General features: G+C 46.4%; 1 protein-coding gene across 8 annotated transcripts in view; it reads right to left on the reverse strand.

The window, feature by feature from the left end:
• The window catches only part of GBF1 (golgi brefeldin A resistant guanine nucleotide exchange factor 1), a 210712-nt gene that overhangs the window by 41620 nt on the left and 141128 nt on the right, over positions 1–27964 (reverse strand). For all 8 annotated transcript variants that reach the window (XM_063307612.1, XM_063307608.1, XM_063307610.1 and 5 more), the window contains 7 exons: positions 25552–25728; positions 22668–22732; positions 20414–20537; positions 18670–18741; positions 15898–15992; positions 13822–13975; positions 9586–9808 (listed from right to left, as the gene is read on the reverse strand). In XM_063307612.1, the coding sequence (XP_063163682.1) occupies positions 9586–9808; positions 13822–13975; positions 15898–15992; positions 18670–18741; positions 20414–20537; positions 22668–22732; positions 25552–25728 (910 nt within the window). The remainder of the gene's footprint in view (positions 1–9585; positions 9809–13821; positions 13976–15897; positions 15993–18669; positions 18742–20413; positions 20538–22667; positions 22733–25551; positions 25729–27964) is intronic.

Raw genomic sequence — 27964 nt, forward strand, 5'->3', positions numbered from 1 at the left:
AGGCAGGTTATTGGCCGGTAGTTGGATGGTGCTTTTCCCTTGTGGGGGCCTTTCATGATCAGCACTGCCCTTCCTTGTGTTAGCCAATCTGGGTGGGACCCTGCTGCTAGCGGCTGGTTCATCTGTGCTGCTAGGCGTTCATGTACTGCTGTTAGTTTCTTTAGCTAGTAGGTGTGCATCATGTCTGGGCCAGGTGCTGCCCAGCTCTTCATGTTCTTGACCCACTGTTGGATGTCTGCTACTATGATGGTGACTGGTTCCTGTTCTGGGAGATAGCTGTAGTCTGCTCTCAGGTCCTGCAGCCACTCTGCACTGGTGTTATATGTCTTCCCTTTCTCACATACGTTCTTCAAGTACTGTTCAGTTTCTGCTGGTGGTGGCTCTGCTGTTTCTGTGTTGTTGTACTGCAGTTGGGAGTACACCTTGGAAGGTTCTTTGGAGAACAGGGCATTTATCTTTTTGCTCTGCTTCTCTTTTTGGCCTGGTAGCCAGTGCTGTGAGCCTTTGTTTAGCAGTCTCTAGCATCTTCAGATGGAGTCAGGCCCTTGTATTTCTTCAGTAGCCAAGTCTTATCCTTAATCTCCACACCCTTCTGTAGTTCCACCACTGACTAACTTCTCTCTGCATTGCCTTGATTTTAGCCTCCAAGGTAATTTTCCTGGGGGGTGGGGTACGTACTGCTGTTCTATTTGATTGTGTAGCCAAGCATCTACAGGATTACAGCAGCTGTAGTGTACCAGTTCATTGGTTTGAGTTATGGTGGTAGTAGGGATTGTTGTGAGGTGTCATGCGCTGCCTGCCTCTGAATAATACTCAGACACTGGTTCGTGGATCAGGCTCTGATTTATTCACAGCGCAGTTACAGCGTCGGAAGAAAAAAGCTGAGAGTGACAGGAGCGCGCCGGTGCGGGGTTTAAATACCCCGCGCCGGTCAGCGCCCCCTCACTCGCAGTCACATCACCCCCCTTTGTCCAATACGTTGCCCTGCCGGTGGGTGAGGGGTTGTGAGGCCCCGCTGGCGTTCCGGGATCGCCCATCATCAGGTTTTCTATTCCTCTGGTGATTGCTGTCAGCTGGGCGATCTCCGATGTATTGGCGCTGATGGCTTGGGTGTGCTCCGTGATCCGTTTAGTTATTGTTTGTTGGCCGTTAGTCGTTGTGGGTTGATGGCTACTTATCTTGAGCCCCTTCACCTATTTCCTTGCTATTGTCATGTGTGCCATTGCGCTGATGACTTCAGCTCAACGGCACTCATGACATACTGCCCCCTTTCCGAATAGTGCTCCCCCCCGGTTTTCTGGTTTTTTGTTTTTTTTTTTTCTCGGTGGAGCTGTCAAACGGCACTTTTGTTTTTTGTTTTTTTTGAAATTCCCGCCGGAGTAGTTGTCGCCCCTCCCTTTGCTCCTCCCTCTACCACGTGCCTTCCCAGGGTGTGTCCATGGTGCGCATGCCCGGGTCCCGTCCTGGCGTGCGCATGCTCCAGCCACACCCTGTTTGTTTGGCTCAGTTCGGCGAGGAGAGAGGCGTGGCTGGTCGGGTGCTTATCAGCTCCAGGTAGGGCCCTTCTTTTTTTCCAATTTAAAGTGCGTCGCCTTTGTTGTATCTCCTGGGCGTCGCCCCCAGGTTGCCCTGTTGACTTGCTTGCCACTCCCCCGCGGCCGGGGGGGCGGGGGGAGGGTGCTGGCGAACGCTTGTCATCACCTCGTGGGCCCGGGGCGGGGGGAGTGAGTCCCGGGGGGGGGAGGTCCACCCAAGTCGCGGGCTTGGGGGGGCCCTTTCCCTTGGGGCACGGGAGGCGGGGGGCCTGCGGGGGGGGGGGGTTGGCTTGCTGACCTTGGTTGTGGCTTGTCGGGGTATGCCCGGTGAAATGCTCTGGTTAGGTCAGGCGCGTTAACGTTGTGCGCCGCCACCCATTCCGGGTGGGGGAAGTGTTTCCACCTGACCAGATAGTGTAGAGTTCCTCGTTGCTTGCGGGAGTCGAGAATGTCCCTTATCTCGAAGTGGTGCTGCCCGTCGATCATCACCGGTGCGGGCTGTGGCGTGCTTGGGTGCCATCGGGAGGTGGTTGCCGGTTTCAGGAGGCTGGTGTGGAACACCGGGTGGAGTCTCCGTAGGTTGTGTGGCAGGTCCAAGCATATTGCTACCGGGTTCACTATTTGCGTGACTCGGAACGGCCCGATGTACTTAGGCCCCAGTTTTTTCGAGGGTTGGGTTGACTTTAGGAACTTGGTGGATAGGTAGGCCATATCCCCTGCTTGGAACGTCGGTTGTTGGCACCGGTGCTTGTCGGCCTGCTCTTTGTAGGCTGCCTGTGCATCCTTCAGCGCCGCCGTGATTACTGGCCATGCTTCCGCGATCTTCCGTCCCCAGTCGCTAGCGTCCACCTGGGGTTCCGGGGGTTGAGGTAGCTCCGGTATGGGGACGAAGTCGCGCCCCGAGACTACTTCAAACGGAGTTTTCCCAGTGCTCGTGTGGACGGCGTTGTTGTATGCGACTTCGGCGAACGGGAGCAGTTCAGCCCAGTCGTCTTGGTGGTAGTTAGTATATGATCGTATGAATTGCTCTAAGGTGGCATTAAGAACCTCTGTGGCTCCGTCCGTCTGGGGGTGCCAAGCCGTAGATAGGGCCTGTTGGGTCCCCGTCAGCTTTAGGAAGGCCCGCCAGAATTTGGAGGTGAACTGTGTGCCCCTGTCGGTCACCACACGTGCGGGACATCCGTGTAGCCTGTACACGTGGATGAGGAAGAGTTTGGCTAGCTGTTGTGAGGATGGGACCGACGTGCAGGGGATGAAGTGGGCCTGCTTTGAGAAGTAGTCCTTCACCACCCAAATGGCCGTTTTCTTCTGGCTGGGTGGGAGGTCCACTATAAAATCCATAGAGATTTCCTCCCATGGGCGGGAGGGTTCTGCCACCCGTTGTAATAGCCCCGCGGGCTTGCCTGGTGCCCGTTTGGCCCTAGCGCACGTTGGGCAGGACGCTACGTAGGCTTTTACGTCTCGCCTGAGCGCGGGCCACCAGAATTGACGCCGTGTTAGGTGTAGGGTCTTGAGGAACCCAAAGTGTCCTGCTTGTTTGGCGTCGTGTGACCTATGCAAGATCGCCTGGCGTTGCGAGTCCGGGACGTAGATTCTGCCTTCCCCCCATGCCAGGTCCTGTGCCATCGTTACCTTGTCGGGGTTTGCCAGGAACCAGGGGTCGGTTTTGAGGGCGGCGGCGAGGTCCGTGCGCATTCCCCCTGGTAGTTGCGGTTGGCTTCTTCCGGTCGCCGGTTGTCCCGCCGTCGGCTGCGCCGTAGAGTCGAGCTGCCTCCGCGCGCCGCTTCGGGTGGTCACGGCCATCCCCAGTTGCGAGGCGGATAGGACCGTCCCAATGGTGTCTGGGGCGGGCTCTTCGTCTTGGGGCAGTCGGGAGAGGGCGTCGGCCAGGAAGTTCTTTTTGCCCGGCATGAACTTCAGCTGGAAATTAAAGCGGCTGAAGAATTGGGCCCATCGGACCTGTTTTGGGCTAAGGCGTCTAGGCGTTCGTAGGGCCTCGAGGTTCCGGTGGTCAGTCCAGACCTCGAATGGCTGGGTGGCTCCCTCGAGTAGGTGTCGCCATGTCTCTAGCGCTGATTTCACCGCGAAGGCTTCTTTCTCCCAGACGTGCCATCGCCTTTCTGTCTCGGAGAACTTCCTTGACAGGTAGGCGCATGGTTTCAGGAGTCCCGTGGGGTCTTTCTGTAGCAGGATGGCTCCCAGGGAGAAGTCTGAGGCGTCGGCTTGGACCACGAACGGCCGTTCTGGGTCCGGGTGCGCGAGGATTGGCTCCGTAGTGAACAGCGCTTTCAGCTTGTTGAATGCGGTCTGGCACGCGGGAGTCCAATTCAGCACTGTGCCTGGGTTCTTGGCGCGTCGGGTGTCCCCCACCCCTTTGGTTTTGAGGAGGTCCGTTAGGGGGAGGGCTATCTCTGCGAACCCCCGGGCGAATGACCTGTAAAAATTCGCGAATCCGAGGAAGCTCTGTAGTTGGCGTCTGTTGCGGGGGCGCTCCCAGTTTAGCACCGCTTCGACTTTTGCGGGGTCCATTTCGATGCCGTCCCCGGAGATTCGGTACCCCAGGTAGTCTAGGCGCTCTTTGTGAAACTCGCACTTTGTAGGCTTGGCATAGAGCTGCGCCCTTCTGAGCTTGTCGAGGACTTGCCTGACTAGGGTCACATGTTCCTCGTGCGTTTTTGTGTAAATAAGGACGTCGTCGATGTAGACCAGGACCCCTTTGAACAGATGTTCATGCAGTACCTCATTGATGAGCTGCATGAACACCCCAGGGGCCCCCGCGAGTCCGAAGGGCAGTACTTTGTACTGGAAGGCGCCTAGGGGGCAGTTGAACGCCATCTTCCATTCGTCCCCCTCCCTGATTCGGATGCGATAGTACGCCTCGCGAAGGTCCAGTTTGGAAAAGACTTTGCCCGTGGACAGGTGGGCGAGCATGTCCTTCACCAGGGGTAAGGGGTATTTGTTGGACAGGGAAGCCGCGTTTAGGCCCCGGTAGTCGGTGCAGAGCCGTAGGGTGCCGTCTTTCTTCTCCCGGAATAAGACGGGGGCTCCGACCGGTGAGCATGCTGGCTCTATGAATCCCCTGTCAAGGTTTTTATCGATGAACTCCCGGAGGGTTGCCATCTCCTTCGGGGTCATCGAGTAGATCTTTGGTCTAGGTAAGGGGACGTCGGGCAGTAGGTCGATCCGGCAATCCGTCTTGCGGTGGGGGGGTAGTTGGTCAGCTTCTGCCTCTCCGAAGACCTCGGAGAAGTCGGCGTATTGTTCCGGTAGGTCTGCTGTGGTAGCGGCGTTGTCTTGTGTGGTCGCCTCCGCTCGTCCTACAGTGGGGTTGGTTCTGCCCGCTGGAACTGGTGCTCGATACTCGCCGTCGCCGAATGTGAAGGTGCGGGTCTCCCAGTTGATCCGCGGGTTGTTTGTCGCGAGCCATGGCATCCCCAGGACTGCAATGGGCCGTCCGATGTGCGTGACGACGAACGATGTGCGCTCGGTGTGAGTGCCCATTTGCAGGGTGACCGGCTCGGTTTGTAGCGTGGCTGGTTTCCCTCCCGCTGTGGAGCCGTCCAGCTGGTGGAATGCCAGCGGCGTGGGGAGGGGGAAGCAGCGGAGGTCGAGTTTGGCGACTAGGTCGGGGTGGATGAGGTTTTTTGAGCACCCCGAGTCCACTAGTGCCGCGGCCGTGGTAGCTCCGTTGCCGGCAGAGAGTTTGATTGCTGCCATTATTACGGGGCTTTCGTCGTTCCGTCGAGGTGGTCCGCGCTGCTGTCCCACCGCCTGCCTCGCCACGCGTTTCAGGGCAGGCGGGGAGCTTTTCCCGCCGGCTGTTCGGGGTCTGCGTTATCCTCTTCCCCCCAGTAAGCGTCCCAGCCTTCCTCTGGTGTCGCTGTGGCCACGGTCATTCGGCGGTGAGGGGGCGGCCCCAGGTTGAGTGGTTTGGGGCTAATTTTCGGGGTGGGTTTGGGCGCGCTGGTCGGCGGTCGGTTGGCGAAGCAATCCACCGTCTTGTGCCCTAATTTGCCACACCTCCCGCAGGGCTCCCGGGTGAATTTCTTTTTTGGGTATATGGGGCCGGCCATCCCCACGTGTGGTGCGGGTACCTTTTTTCCGGCATAGTTTGTGTCTTCCGTGGTTGTCATGAGGAAGGTGCGGTGCGCGTGTTCGGCTTTCCCCGCGAGGTGGATCCACCCGTGTAGCGTTTCTGGGTCGTCGCGGTAGAGGGCCCATTGGAGAACGTCGCAATTGAGTCCCCTTTTGAACATTTCCAGCAGGGTGGTCTCGGACCAGTCACTGACCTTCCCCGCGAGGGCTTTGAACTCCAGGGCGTAGTCAGGGACCGTGCGTGTGCCCTGTTTAAGTCTTTGGAGTGCGTTTTTCGCCCTTACTTTGGCTAGGGGGTCTTCGAAGTAGTTTTTCATCTCATTGATGAAAGCAGGGAAGGTGGCGAGGGCGGGGGAGCTGGACTCGTACAGTTGGACGTACCAGTCCGCCGCCCTGTCTTGGAGTTTGATCGCCACGGCGGCGATCTTGTCGGCCTCGGAGTCGTAGGAGTGTCCGTGCCTCCCCATGAACTCCCTAGCGTTCGTGACAAAGAACGAGAGTTTCGTGGGGGTCCCATCGAAGAAGATGGGGAAGTCCTTTGGGGCCCGGGCGTTTTGCGCGGCCCTGCCTCTCGCTTCCCGGTCTGTGGTGTCGTCCGCCTGTGCCGTCTGCTGACCCTCCGCTGGCCCGTGGGGGTTCGGTGCTTCGCTCGGGGTGTGGGCCTGTGCGGGGACGTCGTTGGGTGGCGCGGGGGCCATAAGCGACTGGAGCATGGTCTGGAGTTCCGTCAGTTGAGCCCGCATGGCCGCGAGTTCAGCTCGTGCCTCCTCGTCCACAGCCCGCGCCGCCGCTGGGGCCGGTTCCGCTGGCGCGTCCTCGGGGGTGGGTTGCCAGCGGGGTTCCTCCTCCCTCTGCCGCGGGTCCGCTTCCTCCGCCGTCTGCTGGGTGTCTCCATCGTCCTCCTCCGTGTTGACCGCCGTTGGGCTGTCGCTCCACGCCCATTGCTGGGGTGCGATGTGGGGCGCGGGGTCCTCCGCTGGTTTCGGAAGTCGTGCTGCTCCCTCCCGCGGTCGGGTTGCCTCCGTCGCCATCTCCCCTTGGGGTTGGAGCTGAGGCTCGGGTCGGGTGGGGTGGGCGTCCATGGCTCCGGGAGTCCGCGGTGCCTCTGGCCTTGGTCGGTCCTCCTCTGTCTCTTGCCGCGAGGCTCGCCCTCCTTGCCCGCGCCGCTCCGGCCTCATCTTGCTGGTCTTCTCGCCGTCTACTCCTCCCGCGGCTCGTTGTCGTCCGGTGGGGCTCGGCGAGGCTGAGTTTATGACTCTCAGCTTTATGTCATGCGCTGCCTGCCTCTGAATAATACTCAGACACTGGTTCGTGGATCAGGCTCTGATTTATTCACAGCGCAGTTACAGCGTCGGAAGAAAAAAGCTGAGAGTGACAGGAGCGCGCCGGTGCGGGGTTTAAATACCCCGCGCCGGTCAGCGCCCCCTCACTCGCGGTCACGTCACCCCCCTTTGTCCAATACGTTGCCCTGCCGGTGGGTGAGGGGTTGTGAGGCCCCGCTGGCGTTCCGGGATCGCCCATCATCAGGTTTTCTATTCCTCTGGTGATTGCTGTCAGCTGGGCGATCTCCGATGTATTGGCGCTGATGGCTTGGGTGTGCTCCGTGATCCGTTTAGTTATTGTTTGTTGGCCGTTAGTCGTTGTGGGTTGATGGCTACTTATCTTGAGCCCCTTCACCTATTTCCTTGCTATTGTCATGTGTGCCACTGCGCTGATGACTTCAGCTCAACGGCACTCATGACATGAGGGCTCTGTTGGCATCTTCTAGCATACTATCTGATGGTACTTCTCCAGAGCCTTGGTAATCAGTCTCAAGAGTTGACTGTAGCTAGTTTATCTGTGATCCTATACCTCATATCAGCTCTGTGCTCCGTAATGGAGTGGGTGGCAGTGACGTTCAAATTTCAGGTTTTGGCTGCACATCCAATTCTTCTTCCAGGTCTTTTTGAGTCTGGGATGTAATGTGTAGTTAATCTCAAGTTGTGAGAGCAGCTTCCTCTTCACTGTGTTGAAGCAGTGAACTAGCTGTTTCTCAGTTAGTGTGGATGTAGGTCTTCTGTCCATCCATAGTTCCCTCATACATTTCATATACCCCCCCTCATTAGGTCTACTACATAGCATTCATTAGTCTACCTCGTAGCATTCCATCAATTCCAGGTTCTCTTGTCTTGTATGGTGTATGGTTTGTTCCAGTAGCCTGCTTATTGTTAGATTTTCTGGTTCCCCAACATCTGGCACAGACCTTGTTAATCCAGGCGATGTCTGAGCCAGCATGACTCTCCTAGTTCGGGTCACTCTTACAACCGAGGTAGGCAGGTGAAGTGTTAGGAAGTCTTTCCCCACAGGCCCCTACTGGTAAGGTACCTACCAGCCAGGATTCAAACCCCAGTCTCCCATGTCAAAGGGCAGCTGTTAGATTCCTCCGACCAAAAGGTTCATAGAACCCCTTATCGGAGCATCTTCCATTGCTTCCTTATCACTGGGTCAGACTCTCTGTTGCCAGATGAGAGGGGGTGTTGGGATGGAGTGTGAATTGCATTATTATGGCTAGAGATTTATGGTGGTACACATCAAGGCCAATCAGTAGAGATACACAAGCAACACCACCTGGGTGGGAAGGGGGGTGACATACTGCCGTGGGAAGAAGGAAAAGAAAGCAATTAAGGAAATGTAGTTTTAAATGTATGTTTTAGTGGGAATTCTCCATTCGCAGCTTTACTCTTGTCCTGAACAGTTTGCTTCAGTAAAACAGTTAAAGGACCCAGGTCTCCTGACTGTCACTGTGTGAATGCTTGAATGAACCAGGGCTGACAGCAGCATTCTAACCACTACACTATCCAGCCACTCTGTGTGTGTGTGTGGGTGTGTGAAAGTGCAGGCAGAATTGAGCCTAACAAGCTTCCCATCTGGCTCCTCTCAGCAGGATGCAGCTGTTTCAAACCTTCAGAACTGCCAGGAAGCAGTGTTTCTCTGTTCCTTTCCTTTCTGGTAAAAGAAAGGGGGAGCAAAGCTGAGAATCCATCATTTCAATACATTTTTGGTGTCATTCATTCATTCATTCATTCATTCATCAAATTTGTCACCACCCATCTCCTCCGAACTCTGGTCTTAAGCGAACACCTATGTCACTGTCATCCTTTGATTCCCTAACAGAAAAAGCTAGCATCTTGCATATTTTCTTTGCCCCAAGAATCTAGTGATTCAAACCATTGGGAGCATCTTATACAACCTCTCCCCAGTACACTGCCTTCTCCTCATCATTTTTTTTTGGGGGGGGGGAAACTGAGAGGCAAGTAATTGTAGAGAAACAGGAAGATGACCTTGACTGAAATATGCAGGAAATGTTACCTAGGCAAAAGGGGATGAAACATTTTTTAAGGCTAGAACAATGTGATAGCATTCAGAAGCAGCTCAGGTAGATGCCTCTCTATTCACTGAAGTATAAGGAGGAAGAGGAGATACAGCACAAACAGACTTGCAGGATTCTGTTATTATAGCCAATCTTAATAAAATAGTTTTAGTTTTTATATGGTTTATCATATATGATTTTATATGATTTCCTGGTCTGGTCTAACTAGCGGGGCTTTCAGTAAGCCATCTCCCCACTATTTCTGGGGTACCTTGAAGCAGTAACTTCTTGGAAGCTGCATATTGACAGCAAGGTAGGTGAACCCTACCTATAAATCTTATTTCCACCACTCCTAGTAAAAACATAGCTTTTAATCTGCTGCTATATTTATATTTAATCCTAATGACTAGAAATATGACTGGCAAAAAATGAAAAGGAGAAAACTGCTCGTCTTCAACCTAAGTTGAAGAGAGATGGTAGCTGAAATCAGACCGGGTTTTCTGTAATCTCCTTTACTAAACAAAAGTCTGGAGCAACAACTGCTAACCTAACAGATAGGCATCATGCTTCTCAACAACAGAACTCATTGCCACTGACCAATCTTACCTGTGTCATTCTCTGTTCTTGGTGTAGCCTGCAGCGCTGGGGGTGGTTTCACCCCAGAACCAATGCATTCCAAGAGAGTAAAGAGTGTGTACCAGTCTTCTCCAGAGTGAATATTGGCAGCATTAGTCTTGAGAAGCTCATGAAGGCCATATGCAATCTGATGACTTGCCCTGTTTAACATGCTGGGTTTCATCATGAGCAAGATACGCAAGGAGAGCAACACCTACTCAGAGAGAAGCAATCGTAAGTACAGGAAAGGTGAATTATGTCTATACCAGATTCACTTTTGTTATCTGCTTGCAGCACATTCAAGTTCATATTAGGTGAAGAATAACTAGATTTGAACTTGTATTTTCTTGCCTGAAGAAAAATCACAAAGCTTTTTTCTTGAATTTATTCCTACTTTAAGTGTTTTGAAACATGAAGGAAGCAAAAAGAGGGAAGTAGTAATAAATAATAACTCAGTAGTAAAATAGATCCCTGGTTATTTAAAAAAAATACTATATAGAGTCTGAAAACTGCAAAGAGTTTAAAACCTTTCACTGCCATTTCAGAATGGAAAAGAGAATATGAAACACAAGATTTGTGTCTAAACGAAGTAAATTTTAAGTGAGATGTCAGAAATGAAGGAATTCCTTCATAACTTTAGGGTACTGCTATGATGTTGCAAATGACACCTCCTTTTCTGATATTTGTTGTAGCATAATCTTGTCAGATGGATTTAAATCTTTTTTGTCTGCTCTGAAATCCTCTTTTATTAGCTCAGAAACCCATCTATCTCCCAATGTTTGCAACATAATAGGATTACTCAGGTTTCTCCAACTTGTTGTCTAGGCGCAGCAGTTCCCAACCTTTTTGGCACCAGGGACCAGTTTCATGGAAGACCATTTTTCCACGGACAGGGGGGGGGTGCGCGATGGTTTCGGGATGATTCAAGCACTTCCTCTTTTTCCCAACTTTTTATTCTTTTTTCTTCATGCCGTTTGGAGATAGCAGCCAATGGGCTTGCTTTCTCTGACAGGAGGTGGAGCTCAGGCAGTAATGTGAGCAATGGGGAGCGGCTGTAAATACTCAGGCTGTAAATTTGCTCGCTTGCCCACTGCTCACCTCCTGCTGTGTGGCCTGGTTTCTGACAGGCCACGGACCGGTACCGGTCCACGGCCCAGGGGTTGGGGGCCCCTGGTCTAGCGAACATAAAAAACTCCCACCTTTGAAGCAGTAGGAGTGGGTGGAGTGGCCATGCCACCTTTCCAGTTCTAAAGTAGAGAGGTGTCATGACTCAGAGCCCTGAGGGGAAGAGTTTCAATATAAATAACTTCCCTGGTCAAGAGAAGTTAGAATCAAACGTTGGTTGATTCTACCTATGCAAGCAACCCTGCATCTTAAAATAACATTAACATTCCTGGATTCCAGCACTGAAGCCATAAGTGGCAAACGTGGGCCTTTTACTCATTCCGTACTAATGGACTAAAAGAAACAAAGAAGTTCAATCAGAGTGTGCAACTTCTTTGAACAAAACACAAACAGACTTTCTTCACTCCCAGTTCTAGTTGCACTTAGAGCTCTTGTAACTATCACATGAATGAATCTGAGCCCTGTTGTATCTCTGATGATACTGGACACCTCTTAGCTTTTGTAGAAGTTCCTAACCTAACCTAACCTAAACAAAAAACAGAACAAAACAAAACAAAACAAAAAACAAAACAGAACCAAACATAAACAAAACATTTGTTTTTGACCACTTCCACTAAGCATCAAGGCTGTGTCTCTTTCCCACAGCAGAGACTGGTAGCAAGGGGAAAGTTCTTAGCTGCTGCTCAGCATTTGAATTCAAAGAACAGAAGACAAGCATCAGTTAAAACTCTCTATTTCCCAGCTTTAATTCCTGGTTGGCATTGAGGTTCTGAGGCCCTTTCACAAATTTCAGCTCACCCAGAAAAAATGATGGGGATCAGCATATCTATGGGGGGAGGGAGTATGTGAATAAAGTAATGGCCATGGCAACAAAAGGCTGGCATTGGTCTCTAACTTTCAAAAATATGAGGGCTATCATATTCCAGCCATACAGTAGGAGAAACTGGTGACTTGCTTATAATTTTTCTAGTGGTCATGTGTGAATTCATATTTTGGTTTTGTGCCTACAGAGTAAATTGCTGGGTATATTCCAGCTAAGCTTATTGGTGAGAATGCTGGACTACTGACAATATGCTTAAATGAAAAAAACTACCACCACTTCTCTGGTCTGTGTCACCAGTACTACTGAGCTGCCATGGTCAGAGTGGATGGGTGAGATGGGTGAATTAACAGATCATTATTTAAAGTGCCACAGTAACAATTAAGCAAATAGGTCATCTTTATCTGCTCTCTTCTTCATCTCCTCTCTGAAATTTGTGCATATTCTTTCAGAATGAGAGTGGCTGGCTGGAGAAAGCTTGCTGGTGGGAAGGTGACAAACTGTACCCAGTAACAGTAAGCTGTAATGGAAATAACCTGATATATGTGATAATCAATTGCCAACTGGAAAAAAATGGAATAAAATCCTCATGTGGAGAAGCTGCAGATGATAGATATTAGATGGTGCTTATTTAGAACTTCTGTATTACCAGACATCCGATCTGGCAATGGTAGGGCTTCTTTGTGAAGTCCACTGCTAGAAGACTTATCTCTCTGTTGAAGATTCAGATGGAAGACCTATGTCCATACTTGAAAATGAAGGGTTGAGATGATACAATCGACCTGATTTTACAGTGAAGAGTAGTTTTTGAATGTATAGTCCGTGTAAGAACTAAAGAGATATTTGCTATCAAAGAGTGTACTTACACAATGGGCTCAAGCATCCTGACCAAAAACCATGTATGATGGAAAGCAACAACCCAGCCATTGTTCTTGTTGCACTCACCAACATGCCTGGCAGTGTTTATTTGTTGAAACCTTGTGGCTTCATCTTGAAAGATTTCCATAGCATCAGACAAATGTGGAAAGAATCTGGTTGCTTTTTCCCATAGGAAACATAAATATTTGGCAAGAAATACTTGGCAACCCTGAGCCCCATGATAAAGAAGGAGCAGAACTTTTACAACCCACAGCCTTTGTTATCCACAAGAGTAATATCATGGCTGTGGCCATGACTGAAAAACCTTCAGTATAAAGGTCTTTCAAATGGAATTTGAAAGATGGTGCTAAAAGACTAATGAGTAGTCCTTTCTTCTACCTTCAGAATTTTATAATGTAGTTAGAAGGCATGAAGGACAGTTTTATTCACATTCACTATTTTTAGTACAGTAGGAAGCATGGCTTTGCTGCTCTACTGCCATGCATCTACTCTAAGTCAGGTGGATCAGGCTGTATAACATCAAACCCAAGGGAGTGGGCCATTCTCTTATTTGTTCTGTGTAACTATGAGTATTTTCTGGACATGAAAAAGGAGTCTGATTGCCTATCTCTGCACTTGATAAGGACAATGGAGAGAATCAGATATCAACAAAAATCTCAAAACATAGTCACTAACATCCAAAGATAGTGCATTTTGGGAGAGTATGGATTGTCCTTCTGTTTCTTCTGATCTTCAGACATGAGCAATTATACACATGTAATTGTGCTTAAATCCAAAGCTTGGTACTTCGTGATGTACCAGGGACAGAAAAGCAATCAATGTGACTGTACTACATTCACTGCAATTTGCCAGTGTCAATTTCTCTGTTTGTGTGGAGCTCAGCCAAGCCACGATTTTGCTCAGCAGTGAAACCTTAGGCACACAAGTCCTATGGAATCAGCCTCATTTGCTCTAAAAAGTCAGACTTGTTTTGTAAAAAATTTTTTAAAAAAATGAGGACAATCGAGCAGGACTCCTTAACATGCCTCTGTCGCAAGGTAATCAAGTAAAGGGAGTGCCCATCCAATGGCAAATTCAGCACTTTCTGAATGGTTAGCATTACATCCATAAAGTCCAGAAACTCTGAATACGTCCTATAGAAAAAAATCCTGAAAGAGCATGGAAAAATTCTGGAAATACTTTTCCTGTAATGGTCAAAAAAGAACGAAAAGAAATGGCTTACCCTTAATGTTATGGGCAGATGACACTATTAGCATTGGAACATTCTCAATAATTTACTGTGTAGGTGCAGAGCCCATGAGTATGAATCATGACCATAAAGATGACAAAGGAACTAACACTGCAGAGACACCATGAAATCAGCCCCTTCAGAAAACTGACACATCAGACAGAGCTGCATTTACCTGGGCACTTATTTCTTCTCTGCGCAGAAGTCGGATTGCCAGTCTCAACAGTCCCACTACTGCTCTTTCCACCAGAAAACAGTATTCCATAGCATTAACACACAAATGGTAAATGTGATCTCGCATTGCCTGCCAGACAAAAGTCACACGATCCCTAGAGGGAAAGGGAAAGAGTATTGTGAGAAAAAGATAAACCCAAGCATAGGCTTTCTTAGGGAAGGGGAGCACCTGAGCATGTGTCCTGAATCTTTTGAGCAGCTCCAATAATATAACTTGACATTATGCCAGCTTGCCTCTTTTCTTAGAGCTCAATAATCTTGCCTGTCATGTACTCTAAGTGAAAACTAGAGATCCAAATAATGCCTCAGTATGTAAGTGGGAGGAGAAAAGCATTAAAGGTAAGTTCTTTCTAAGATGGAAAAGGAGCTCTAGTTAGAATGTTACCAGTATAGGCACACTGGAAGAATTAATTATCCTGAATAAGGAAACAGAGCTATGGAGTGGAGGGGGGATGAGGGCCTTTAAGGAGAGAAATGGACTTTTCAATCATTTATTCAACAAAAAGATAACATATACTTTATGCCATTTCCTTCTGTGGAAAAAATAAGCACATCCTTGGCTCTAATTCCTGGTATTACCCCCTTTGGCAGAAACAACCTCAAGGAGGCATTTCTTATAACTGTCTGCCACTCTCTAACATCAGCTGGGAAGAATTTTTCCTACTCCTCCATGCAGAATTTTTTCAGCGATATGAACATGCATAGCCTGTTTCAAATCATCCCATAGCATCTTGATCTGGGCTTTGACTTAGCCATTCCAGAACTCTATATAAAAAATTCCCTTCTCACCCCTATGGGTGGTATGTATCTTCCTCAATCTCGGGTCCTATATGTATGTATGTATGAGCATTTATTAGCATTCAGCATTCATTTATAACCATTATTACAAATGGTAAGCATGACTTGAGATGGTTGGAGGATGTATTGAATATCTCTTGAATTGTTTGTAGAACATTTGATGTTCATTTTCTTAATCATTATAGGGTTACATAGGGTTACTTTTGGATGGTTGCAGACTTTAAAGAAAGTCCAATTTATCATTAATTACATTCAGTTCCTTATAAATTAAAGAGACAGTATCTGTTCTTACCATATATTACCTAGCTAGGAATTCTTCTTGAGAGACATTATTAGTTGGTTGATCGAGGAGGGCTTTTTATCCTGATTTTTAGTACAAGGTTTTAATACGATGCCCTCTGTATACACACTGGCAATTAGAGCTAATAGACCTGCCCTTTAGTTGATAAATTCTACTCATGGTGAGGAAATTGAGGTATTTGAGGTATTCTTATTAAATGACCAATACCCAAGTGTATCCAAAGGCAGTAGTGAAATTTTCATTTAAAGTCTTAGCTTATAGGAACCATTTCATCCCTTCTATGCAATGTTAACTTTATAGGGTTTCTCCCTTCTGTGTGTGTGTGTGTGTGTAAAAGACAGCACACCATTAATACATGTATTAAGTGTATGTATGTAAGATACACGTACACACACACTTATTCATGTATTAATGGTGTGCTGTCTTTTTAAAATTCTGTGACTTGGTCTTGGACAATCAATCAATATGCAATCTTACTGGACTATATGCACCTATGGTTCTTTTATAAGTGGAAATTAGCCCAAGTCCTTATGTTATATGGTGACTGTTGTTGCTAATTTTATAATTAGTGGGAAGAGATCACTTTCTGGTCAGCTTCACACTAAGAAGTGGGTCACATATGGGGACAGATTGGAGGAGATCAAGCAGAAGTTATCTGTCCTAGTAAGTAAGCTCACCATCAGTTCTCCCATTAAGAATGATTATGTGCCAACAAGTCATCATCAACTCTTAGTGACCATATAGATTTTCTCCATGACATTAAGAATGAGATAAACAAACCTGATTGCCATTTGCTATATTCTTCAGCCTGACAATTTATCCCTGAGTCTCCGGTTAGAGAACTCTGTCAAGGAGAATTGGAAGTTCTCAACATTTTTTGTCATGCTGAGAGGTGAAATGGGCATCTATATGACTCACCTATTTTCCAGCACAATCCTCAGAAGCATCTCCAAACAGAAAGCACAGTCTTCTTCATCATAGGTTTCCTCATCAGGAGTCACAGATATGAGAGCCTGAAGCAGCCAGAGAATATTCACATATTTAAAAATTGGTATGAAGTGGGAACAGACATTATAAAGTAAATCTACACGTCCCTATTGTCTCCTCAAAAGCCTTTTTTGCTGCTGCTGCTGCTGCAATGGTCATGGAAATGAAAAATCAAACAAGTTTTGTAGGCATAATATTATACATTTATTTATAACAATATTTGTCTGCCGCTCCAATTTTAAGACACTGGCAGCTCACTATAATCAAATACATTTTAAAAACTTCATAATCTCAACAGCATAAAAGCATCATAAACCAGCATCGATGGGTGACCAGGTCCCTCTTGGGTAAGGAGGAGTTAGGGGAACTCTTACAGGACTGCTGTGAGGAATATTCTTAGCATCTGCTAGAGAAAGCCGCTCAAGTTCACTCAGTGTTGGACTCTGGCTGGACAGATCCTTTGGAAGTGACTGAGACACAAATGAGCCCTGCTATTTGGGAGGAGTTCAAGTTGGTTAGTCCCGAGGAAGTGGACAGGGTCCTCATGGCTGTGAGTTTGGTCACCTGTGTTCTGGACTCATGCCCCTCCTGATTGGTTAAGGCCACCTGGGTGGTGGCATGTGGTTCGATCCAAGCAGTGGTTAATGCCTCTTTGCAGGACAGTCTGTCTTGAAGGAGGCAGGGGTGCACCTCCTTCTCAAGAGGGCATCAATAGGTCTAGACAACTTTAATTTAGTCTCCACCCTTCCATTTTTAGGGAAGGTTGTTGAGAGGGTGGTTGGTGCTCAGCCACAGAGGGTCATGAAGCAGATTATCTGGACCCTTTTCAGTCTGGGTTCAGGCTGGGGTACAGAACCGAGACAGCATTGGTCTCATTTGCAGATGTCCTTTGGAGGGGATGGTACAACCATCTTGGCCCTCCTGGATCTTTCAGCGGCAGTGATATCCCTCTGAGCCAGGTTTGAGGACTGGGAGTGGGAGGTGATTCTCCTCCTTTCTCCTTGGCCAGTTTCAGTTGGCAATGGTAGGGGGGAGAGAGGTTGAGACCTAGGGCTCAGGTCTCTCTCCTCTCCTCTTAACATTTACATGAAATTGCTGAGTGAAGTCATTCGCTGACATGGGGTGCAGTATCATCAGTATGCTGATGATACCCAGTTGCACATCTCCACCCCTGGCCAGGCAGGTGATGCTGTTGTGGTGCTGACCGAGTGCCTGGAGGCTGTGGGGGTCTGGATAGGGAGGAACCAACTTTGACTCAACTCTGGCAAGACCATCTGGCTTTGATGCAGACTGGCATTAGTAAATACAGATTTTATTGAAAAATGTCTATTGCACAATGCATTCTAATTAGATTTAGGATCTTGAGAGATAAGAGAATTAGTTCTTGTGATACATGTCCATCTTAGTGTGGCACTAAGACTTCAAGCTGTAGTATGTAGAGTGCTACTATAAACAATTCCAGGAGTTTAAGTATCTTTGACCTACATCCCAATGCACAGCCATTTGAATAAGTTATATCTCTTCTGTATATATTCCAGAGCAGGAAAAACATATAGGTGGTCCTCATTTAGTAACTGCATTTGGGACTGGAAACTCCATTGTTAAACAAAGTGCTCACTAAGTGAAAAATCACACGACCGCAACTGTGCTTATGATTTTTACCTCAGCTTTTCTTTGCTTTACAGCATCAGAAGGATACAACCCCAAAAAGATGGGTAAGCCCAAATGGTGGGGAAGGTTTCTGGAACTTGACTCATAAGGAAACCGGGTTAAAGGGCAAATCTTATAGCCCTTTTTCCCCACTCCCCCACCCTTTGGAATGCTCACCCTGGCACTGGGATAATTAGCAAGAATAGCATTAATGTTTGTATTTATATTCATTGGAAAGGATTACAAGACAGTAAGCAGGCATACAATGGGGGATACACATCCAGCCAGCTGTTTGCCTAGCATGCTGCAGCTCTGCTTAGGAGGCAAACAAAAGTCTTTAGTGAGAAACTAATTAGGGTCTTGTCAATTTCAGGGAGTAGCAGGGGGAGGAGGTTTCTGATCTGTGAATTACAGTCACAGAGCTGAGCCTGTTAACTTGTGGTTAGCACTTGCTGTGCTGCACTGCACTGTGGAGAAAAACAGCTCCGGAAGAGATAGCTTGTTTGGGCAATCTCTCCGCTCTGCGAGGAAGGGAAAAGAGAAAAAAACGGGTCAGGCACTAACTGACTGTAATGGCGAACATGTGACTGAGGGGGAGATGCAGCGAAGGTCATAAATGTGGGCATTGGTCGCAATGTTACTCTTTCATCACTGTCGTAACTGCGGACAGTTGTTGTCCAAGGCAGTCGCTAAAACACGACTACCTGTAAAGGATACGTAGGATCATCCCCCAAAATACTAAATAGAAATACTATCATACTCAAGGATCCCAGTTTGGATTACTGGTAGAAAGCTAAGCATGGTAATCCCATATTTCTGAAGGAAAATGAAACCAAAATGAGACAATATAGCTCCAAAGAATTTCTAGGGGGACAGAACTTCAAGAAGCTGGCAATATTTTCTTATTTTGATAACTAAGCAATATAATACCCACCTAAAAAGTGCAATGAAATCTCATTACTCGCAGTAAGCTTTCTCAAATCTCTGCAACTGGTTTAAGCCAGTCATGCCCTCATATTTCCAATCTTCCTGAAAGGCTAACTCAAACCTCACCTTCATTAATTCCTGCAGGGACTCAAGTTGCAGAAACTTGCTCTCAGTGATTAACTTCTCTGGATCACATTGCTATAAAGGGAAAATTAAAAGGGACTGCATTAGGAGACAAATTATTAATCTCGCAAGGCAGACCTTGTAGAATGTACATAGTGCAAGAATGTACAAGTGTCCACGAACAGTTCTAGAATATATTGCCTCTTTATTAATACCCCATACTAATTTTTAGGGCGAAGGACCTCTTGGTTTGAACCCAGCATCTTTTTCTTAAGCAATTAAGGAGCATAGTTTGTTGAAAGGACTATGAACTGTAACAAATACAAATAAAACAAAATATATAAATCAAACAAATATACCTGTCCAATATATCTAAAAATGTATTGTAGCACTTAAGGTATGGAGGCTTCTAAAGAACTTAATGTTGGCTCTTTTTTTCATTTGTTTAGTGCTATCATCTACTGATGATAAAATCCATTATAAATATCTTTTTCCCGAATCAGAGTGAAAGCTGTTAAATTTCATGTTAAAAACATCCAACTATGCTGTTTTTCCTGTCTGCCATTAATCAGAACAATAGAGGAATGACACAAGGTTCCCTGACAAAAGATAAAACATTTTTATTGCCATACCCACCTTGAGCTCCCACCCAAAGGTGGTGATGGTGGTATTATTATTATATTACTACAGGCAGTCTTCTCTTAAGTATCACAATTGGGACCAGCAACTCATCGCTAAGCGATGCGGTCATTAAGTAAGACATCACGTGACCGCGACTTGCAATTTTACTGCTGGCTTCTCAATTGACTCTAGTTGTTGGAAGCCAGCTGTGAAATACACAAATGGCAATCACATGACTGTGGGACACTGTGACAGTCATAAATGCCCACCGGTTGCAAAGTGCCAAAATCTCGATCGCATGACTGCTGGGACACTGTGATGGTCGTAAATGTGAGGACCAGTCATAAAGTTACTTTATGATGTAACTTTGAATGGTCACTAAACAAGGCAGTTGTTAAACGAGGTATATCTGTAATATGTATGCATACATGACTATTACATATGTATGTATACATTTATATTAGTAATTAACATACATGATCATGATATTTGTATGAATATATCTGGCACATATTTATTTTAACCACAACATCTATCAATATCTCCATTTGGACTAGTGGCATTTTCTTATGAGACAAAAATGCCCACAGTAGTCTTCAAAAGTACTTGTTACTGATAAATTAGTATGATATGGAAATGTTAAAGACTGAATGAAACAAAGAGATCTGCATTTTGTTTAAATAATGGGAAACTGTCTCAATGTCTGTATAAAACATTTCAAAACAACTTATAGCATATTCAGTCAACAGTATTTCAGGCTTACTGGACCCCACTGCATCTGCATAAAAAAAGGAATGAGTAAATCACCGTGTTGTTGGAAATGCAATGAAAATAACAATTAAAATATCTATTTCCAGTCTTCTAAAACAGTTACATTCTGGGAAGATGTAATTACACATAATAATTTGACTTTGAGGCATGGTTTAATATTTTCAGATGTCAATATTCTTTTGAATATGGACACTGACAGTTGAACAACAGAAACAGATTCATCACTTTCTTCTCATTGCAAAGAAATCTGTCCTTCAACAATGGAAAGATAAATTTATGGGCTTGATTACTCAGTGGATTGAAGATTTGATGTTCTAGTTTATATGCATTTATCTTTTAACTGAACCCAAATTACCTTTATACATTCCAGGGCCATTTTCTTTGCTTCTTGATTCTCTGTGGATGGTCCTCTTATACCAGATTGTTCTGTGCCACTGAGTGTCAGCCAATTAACAAAAATTAACACTGTAGACTCACCACTACAAAAGAAAGAATGCTTAAATATATGGAGGGAGGAGAAACTATGCAAACAGTATCAGAGTCCCAATCCTAATGCAGCCAAAAAGCTCCCATTTATTCTCAAGAGAGATGTCAAGTAAAGCACGACCGCATCACTTAGTGACGGCATTCCTTGCAGTCCCGGTTGCCACAGTTAACTGAATCCCATGGTTGTCAGGTAAGACTCCTGCCGGCTTCCCACAACCAAAGTCAGTGGAGAAACCGGCAGGAAGTTGCAAGTCCCAGGCCGGCAGGCAAGTAAGGGGCTGCTGCCGGGTGGGGGAGAGAGTGAGGGGTGCTGGGAGGGTGCGCGGGGGTGCTGCATGGGTCGGGGAGGGTGCAAGGGAGTGCGCAAGGGTCAGGGAGGATGTACAGAGGTGTGACGTGGGTCCAAGAGGTGTGGGGGGTTTGTGCGAGTGGCCAATGCAGCATAAGGGTGGGGAGGGTGCGTGGGTGGGAGAAACTTACCCCAGCAACTTGCAACCTTCCCTGTCAGCTTCCCCATTGACTTTCTGGGGAAGCCAGCAGGGAAGGTTGCAAATGGCAATCATATGGGGTGCTTGGCAATCGAAGTGCGAACAGGTCACCAAGTGCCAAGATCACAATCACATGACCACAGGGGTGCTGGGACAACCATAACTCTAAGGATCAGTTGTAACCACCATTCGTTCAGCACTGTCATAACTTCAAACTGTCACTAAACAAATGATTGTAAGTCGAGGACTACCTGTATTAGAAGTACAAGGATTGCAAATGTATAAAAAGATAATTACAAAATGACTGAGGTATGGGGGAATCTCAAACATCACAATGGGGACAAAACATCCTCAGGAGACATAGAATATTGGGTGTAGAGGAAAAACTATGAGATGGACAAAAAGTCATGACTGCTGGCTAGAACCTAATTAAGAGCAATTTGCACTATAGAATATAGATTCCATCTATATTTTCTAATAATTAACAGCTTTACATGTAACTATAGAAGTTCAGGCTTTTTTTCCACCAGTCTACAGGTAGTCCTTGATTAATGACCACAATTGGGACTGGAATTTCTGTCGCTAAGCAATGTGGTTGTAAAGCAAGATGTCATGTGACCACATCACTTAGCAACTGCAACCCCAGCAATTCCCCCTGCCATCGTTAAGTGAATTTTACCAGTTGATAGCTGAGGACTCACCCCAATCCAACCCATTCCAGGCTTGGCCCCACCAAGCCCCAAGCCTCAGTAAGGTAGGGGGCTGCTTCCAACTCCCCTCACCTGCCTATCTCCCTTCCACCTCTGCCTTTTCGGCTGCCTTTCACCCTGCCTTGCAGGGCAGCAAGCAGCTCCAGAATCACGCAGCTCTGAAGCTGCTTGCCATGCCCCGGGAAGCCTCAACCACCCCAGCAAGCACCAGCAAGTATTTGTTCCCCAGCTGCCTTCTCTCCCAGTTCCCTGCACCGACCTTTTCGGATCCTTTCCAGTGCTTTTGCTTTCTCTTTTTTGGACCCAGCTTCTCTGGCAAGCTGTGCTGCCTTCAAAATCAGCTCTCCAAAGTCAGCTCTTCAAAGTCAGCGCAGCTCAACGAAAGCTGAGGGAGCCACGTGTAGGAAGTGTTTGCCAGAGAAGCTGGGTCTGAAACGGAGAAAGTAAAGGCAGCAAAAAGGGTCCAAAAAGGAGACAGCAAAAGGCAGCGAGGTGCTTCGCAGCCATGGCAGCTGGGCACAAAAGGCGAATGGTTGGTGCAGGGAAAGAAGGCAGCTAGGGAATAAATACTTGCTGGTGCTTGCTGAGGCCGCTGTGGCTTCCTGGGGCATGGCAAGCAGCTTCAGAGCTGCACAGTTTTGGAACTGCTTGCCGCCCCACAAGGCAGGGTGCAGGGCAGCCAAAAGGGCAGAGATGGGAGGGAGATAAGAGGGTGTAGGGAGTTGAAGCACCCCTGCGGTTGTAGGTGTGAGCAGGCTGCGAAGCACCTAAATTTTGATCACGAGACTGCGGGGGCACTGCAACAGCTGTATGTTTGGGTTCTGGTTGTAAGTCACATTTTCAGTGCATTCGTAACGTCAAACAGTTGCTGAATGAATGGTTGTTAAGTGAGGACTACCTATATTGCATTATCTGGGCTACCCACCGATTAGAAGGTGTTTCCTCTCGCTGAAGAGAAATCTTGCCATTGGGATCTACAAAATCTTCAACCTATGGATCAAACCAATAAATTACTACTTTAAAATGTATTTATTAAAATATTTCAATACTGCTTTTCATTGCATTATTAGAATCTATATTTATGCATCATAAATATTTTAAATATAGAAGCACAGCCATACAATAATTTTGAAAAAGGCCATTAAAAATATTGTTGCTACTTTTATCTTTCAATGCTTACTATTTTTAGTTTTGGGGTTCTGTTGAACCTTCTCAAGAGGACCATTTCCTTTGTTGCTTAATAACAGTCCTGCCCATTTGAAGACCACCACTAAAATGTATATTACTGTGAACAGGTTTTTTTTAAACTGATTTTTAAATTTTGTTAGCTGCCCAGAGTTAGCTGCTTGGAAGTTAGCTTATTTGGGTGGCCAAATAAATTGAAATGAATAAATATACAAACCAAAAATAAACAAACAAAAATAGAGCAGCCTAACCCACTGAAATGTCCAGGCAAACAAAGTTGTTGCTTAGCACTTAATATATAATGGCCTTAATGATGGTTTTCTAACTGGAACACCATGTCAGAGAAGTATTTTTCTTCATATAACTTAATACATGGTGTATTAAATTATATGAAGTAGCAGGTTATTTATACAAGCAGGTTAACAGAGTGTGATACTTTCCTAAGTTGTTTCAGGTGGGTCAGCCTCATCCACCAAATCCTTTCTTTTATCGTACAGAACAGAGGAGGGATCACAAAAGGAGCCTTACCTTACTTTCCTTCTCTTTTCTACCACTGCCATGTATATTAAAGGGTTAGGCTGAAATAACCACAGGCCACTCCCTTTCGGACCCTCCATGCTAATGGTAATTATTTTATTATTTTTATTTTTATTATATTTAGTATTATTTCCATTGGCTCTGAAAAGTTCTAGGCTTTTCAGAGAGAGTGAGAGTGGGAAAAGGTAAGCTGTTTGTCTCCCCCTACTTTTACCTGATATATCTCTGATTTTGCCAGTTAACTGGTTTTTTTTTTTTTGGTGATGTTTAATAAATAAACAGAGCAAGTTTGGTGTAGTGGTTAAGGCATCGGGCTAGAAACCGGGAGACTGTGAGTTCTAGTCCCGCCTTGGGCACGAAGCCAGCTGGGTGACCTTGGGCCAGTCACTTTCTCTCAGCACTAGGAAGGAGGCAATGGCAAACCACTTCTGAAAAACCTGCCAAGAAAACTGCAGGGACTTATCCAGGCAGTCTCTGAGAATCGGACATGATTGAACGGATAAAACAAACAAACATCAAGCTATTTTTTTTTTTGCTAGCTGTACTGAGTGGTGTATGTATTTGCTCTAATCTGGATACAGGGATTGACTGGGAGTCTGCTGGGTGCAAACCAAACTGGAAATTACCCACAGTAAGTTTCCAGCGGTTTCTAAATTTACAGGCCAAAACTAGGACCTTCAGTTGGAGGTGCCTCCAACTAGAGGCAATTCTGCATTGGAGCCTTAAGCTGCTCCTGTCCTGTGTTGATGCCAGCTGAACTTGAAGAAGAAAACTCTATTGACTGGGACTCTCTGGCAGCAGATAGCCAGGTATTCAGTCCAGACTGCTGGTTAATGCAGCCCCCTATTGGACAATTCTCTGCTGCTGTCCCCTCCCAACTTTCCATGTGAAGAAAGCTATTGCAATTGCTTTTCTTTCTATGTATGTGCCTTACATATGCACACATGTAATGCTGTTTACAAAGATGAAGCATCAAAATGGATATAAATCAGCATTAAAACAAAAATCTTTCTTGAATTTTCCAGATTCCTATACATTATCACCAAAACAAGAATACAAGTAGACCTCAGGTTACGACCACTCATTCAGCGACCGTTCAAGGTTATGATGGCACTGAACAAGGGGGACTTAGAACCGGTCCTTGAAGTTGCAGCCGTCGCAGTGTCCTCACAGTCATGTGATTGAAATTCAGGTGCTTGGCAACCAGCTTGCACTTACAATGCTTGCAGCATCCTGCAGTCATATGATCACCATTTGCAACCTTCCCTGACAGCTTCCCACAAGCAAAGTCAACGGGGAAGCCAGCAGGAGGTCACAAGTTGCTCCTGCTTTTTTCTCCCAAGGAGCCCCTGGGTGGCAGCGGCATCTCATACTCCATAGTGCCCTCCTATCTACATTTGCGCCTGCCCACCCGCACTCTAGAGCGCCCACCTGCACACACGCCTGTCCATAGCACTCACCTGCTTGCCTGCACTTGTGCCTACCTATACCATCTACCTGCCCACATTTGCACCTGTAGCACCCGCCCACCTTCACTCCATAGTGCTCACCTGCCTACCCACAGCTCTCACCCACCCACTTGCTTTCAAGTTGTCTAATAAGGAAAGGCTTGTGACTGTGACTTGCGACTTCCAGCCAGCTTCCCCATTGACTTTGCTTGGTGGAAGCTGGCAGAAAGTCGCAAGTCACAGTCACCTGAGGTCCTTGCTTAATGATCTGCTTAATAATGGCAATGGGGACTGCAGGGAATGCTTTTGCTAAGCAACGTGGTTGTGCTTTACAACTGCATCACTTAGCGATGGAAATTCTGGTCCCAATTACTGTCGTAACCTGAGGACTACCTGTAGGCAAGGATGAAAAAGAGAAGGTAATGAATGGTTCCTCAAACACATAACTTTATATCATTGGTCTTTATATCTTACAAATTTCCAATTTATAGGATTTTTAAGCTAGCATTTAATATATTCTGCAAAGAACATTTTAAAAATGTCAGGCTTTCTTGGCCTGAATATACAGCAAAGGCCAAGGATGGCAAATCCTCTTGTCCTCTCACCCAATTAACCTCATATCTACATTATTTGCTTTACCTCCACCATGGTTTTTGGCAATAATTCTGCTCTGAAAAGCTGCAACATTGCCTCCATTATGTTTTTCCAGCCCTCTCGTAAAATGTCACCATGTCGATGAGCCAAGTGGAACACAGTCTTTGCTGCAATGTGGGCTTTTGGATTGCTTCCAAAAACTGTTGGCAAATTCTCAATTGACTGCAAGAGAAAGGTACAAATCAATAAATCCTCATTTTAAAAAAAATCACAATTTGGTTAGGTCTAAATTAGTAACTCAAAATGGAAAGACCAAAGTTAGTCAAATTCGCCACAATAAATAATACTTCAGTAATTTCATAGCCTATGTATTGCAGTACATTGTCTGGAACAACTCTTAAAGGAATTTGGACACTTCCATTTGGACAAAACGTCATCAGAAGGACATAAATGTGCCTCTTCAAGCCAAGGATGGCTTGAGTTTAACTTCTCACGAAATGCTGGCAATTTTACAATTTATCTGCTATGTATACAGTCCTAAGTGAACTGGGTCATTGTAAACTGTTTCTACATAAAATTCAGAATCTACAGACAATTCATACATACATAGATACATACATTGCCTTCTCACCCCTATGGGTGATAAGTGTCTTTCTCAATCTCAGGTCCCAGAGGCCTGGGAGTTGAGGGTTCTGCTCCTAGCATTGCACTCTTCTGAACAGAGAGCTCTGATGTTGTTCCTGGGATCTGTCGGAGTCCTTTTCCCAGCTCACAGCCACTTTCACAGCCCTGAGTGCTCCTACCACCACTGGGACCACTTTGGCCTTCACTTTCCACATCCTCTCTAGTTCCTCTTTCAGGCCCTGGTACTTCTCCAGCTTCTCATTCTTTCAGACCTGGCCATACTTCTCCAGTCCCAATTATATCCCAATGTCCTCACTGTAGAACCATGTCAGGTGGATCAGTGAGTTGATGCCTCATTCACTCTTAGCATACAGACTGATGTCATTCATGTAGAGGAGGTGACTGATGGTGTTCCATTCTTGAACATGTATCCATATCCAGTCCTTGTGATTATCTGGCTGAGGGGGTTCAAGCCTAGGCAGAACAGCAGTGGGGACAATGCATCACCTTGGTACATTCCGCCCTTGATGGTCACTTGTCAGAGCTGTCTTAAGTTGACTTCCAGTGTTGTCTTCCACAGTCCCACTGAGTTCTTGAGGAAGGTCCTGAGTGTCATGTTGACTTTGTATAGTGCCAGGCATTCACAGATCCATGTGTGTGGCATTGAGTCATAGGCTTCCCTGTAGTCAATCCAGGCTGTGCTCAGATTGGTCTGTCTAGACCTTGAGTCTCGGGAGACTGCTCTATCTATGAGCAGCTGGTGTTTTGAGCCTCTGGTGTTGTTCCCAATGCCCTTCTGAGCTGTGCTCATGTACTGGCCCATATGGTCCCGTCATATGGCAGCTATGATGCCTGATAGAACTTTCCATGTTGTGGGGAGGCAGGTTATTGTTAAAAATTATATGCTGCCTGACTCCCAGCAATTCTGGGCAGCTTACAAATGATTTAAAACATGAAAAAACATGACAATAAAAACAAGAAACAAAAAAGAGTAGAGATGGCAGAATAACAAACTGGATGGAAACAAAAGAAAGCAATCTAAATTAAAAGGAGATTTCAGTCATCCCCACCAAAGGCCTGGGTAAAACGCCAGGTCTTCAAGCCCCTTAGAAACAGCAGCAAGGGGGAATGTTTGGATCTTTGGGGGAACCTCATTCCATAAGGCAGGTGCTGCAACAGAGAAGACACACTTCCAGGGTCCTGATAGATGGCATTGCTTAACTGAAGGGACCCGAAGCACTCCAACCCTGCCAGATTGAATTGGCCAGGCAAATAACTGTTAAAAATAACTACATGTTTGTTCTGGAGAATCTGTGGCTATGTTGTATAAACTCTGAGTGGACAAATGGAGAACAGAGAGAGTTTAGCAAGAGAGTTCAACTGGGGAGAAGGAAGAAAGAGAAAGCAGAACAGAGAGGAAGAATCAAGGATGGAGAGGATGGAGAGAGATTGTTGACTGATTACTACTGATTGAACATTGCTCTGTAGTTTAACTTTTGTGTCTGACTGAAGCATTGCTTCCTGCTGACCTAATTGAGGCAACTTCAGGGGAAATATAAGAAAGCCAACTCCCAAAGGAAGTGGATAGGGACAGCAAAGAAAAGTTTGGTGAAGGAGGTCAAGGAGAGGCCGGTACAGACAGGAGTAATTGCCCTCGTGACCTATGGAGGAGGTGCCATGTTTGTTTTCTTCCCTAAAGACAACAAGAACTATACAGGCTGCAAGTGCAGGCAGACTGTCCTCCTGGAAAAGAAGGTGAAGAGCTTAAAGGCAAAATTTTCCATACAATTTTATCAAGGAGAATAAGGAAACCTTGGGTCAGACATAGAAATTT

Source organism: Candoia aspera, chromosome 6, assembly GCF_035149785.1.
Source record: "Candoia aspera isolate rCanAsp1 chromosome 6, rCanAsp1.hap2, whole genome shotgun sequence".
Taxonomy (NCBI): domain Eukaryota; kingdom Metazoa; phylum Chordata; class Lepidosauria; order Squamata; family Boidae; genus Candoia; species Candoia aspera.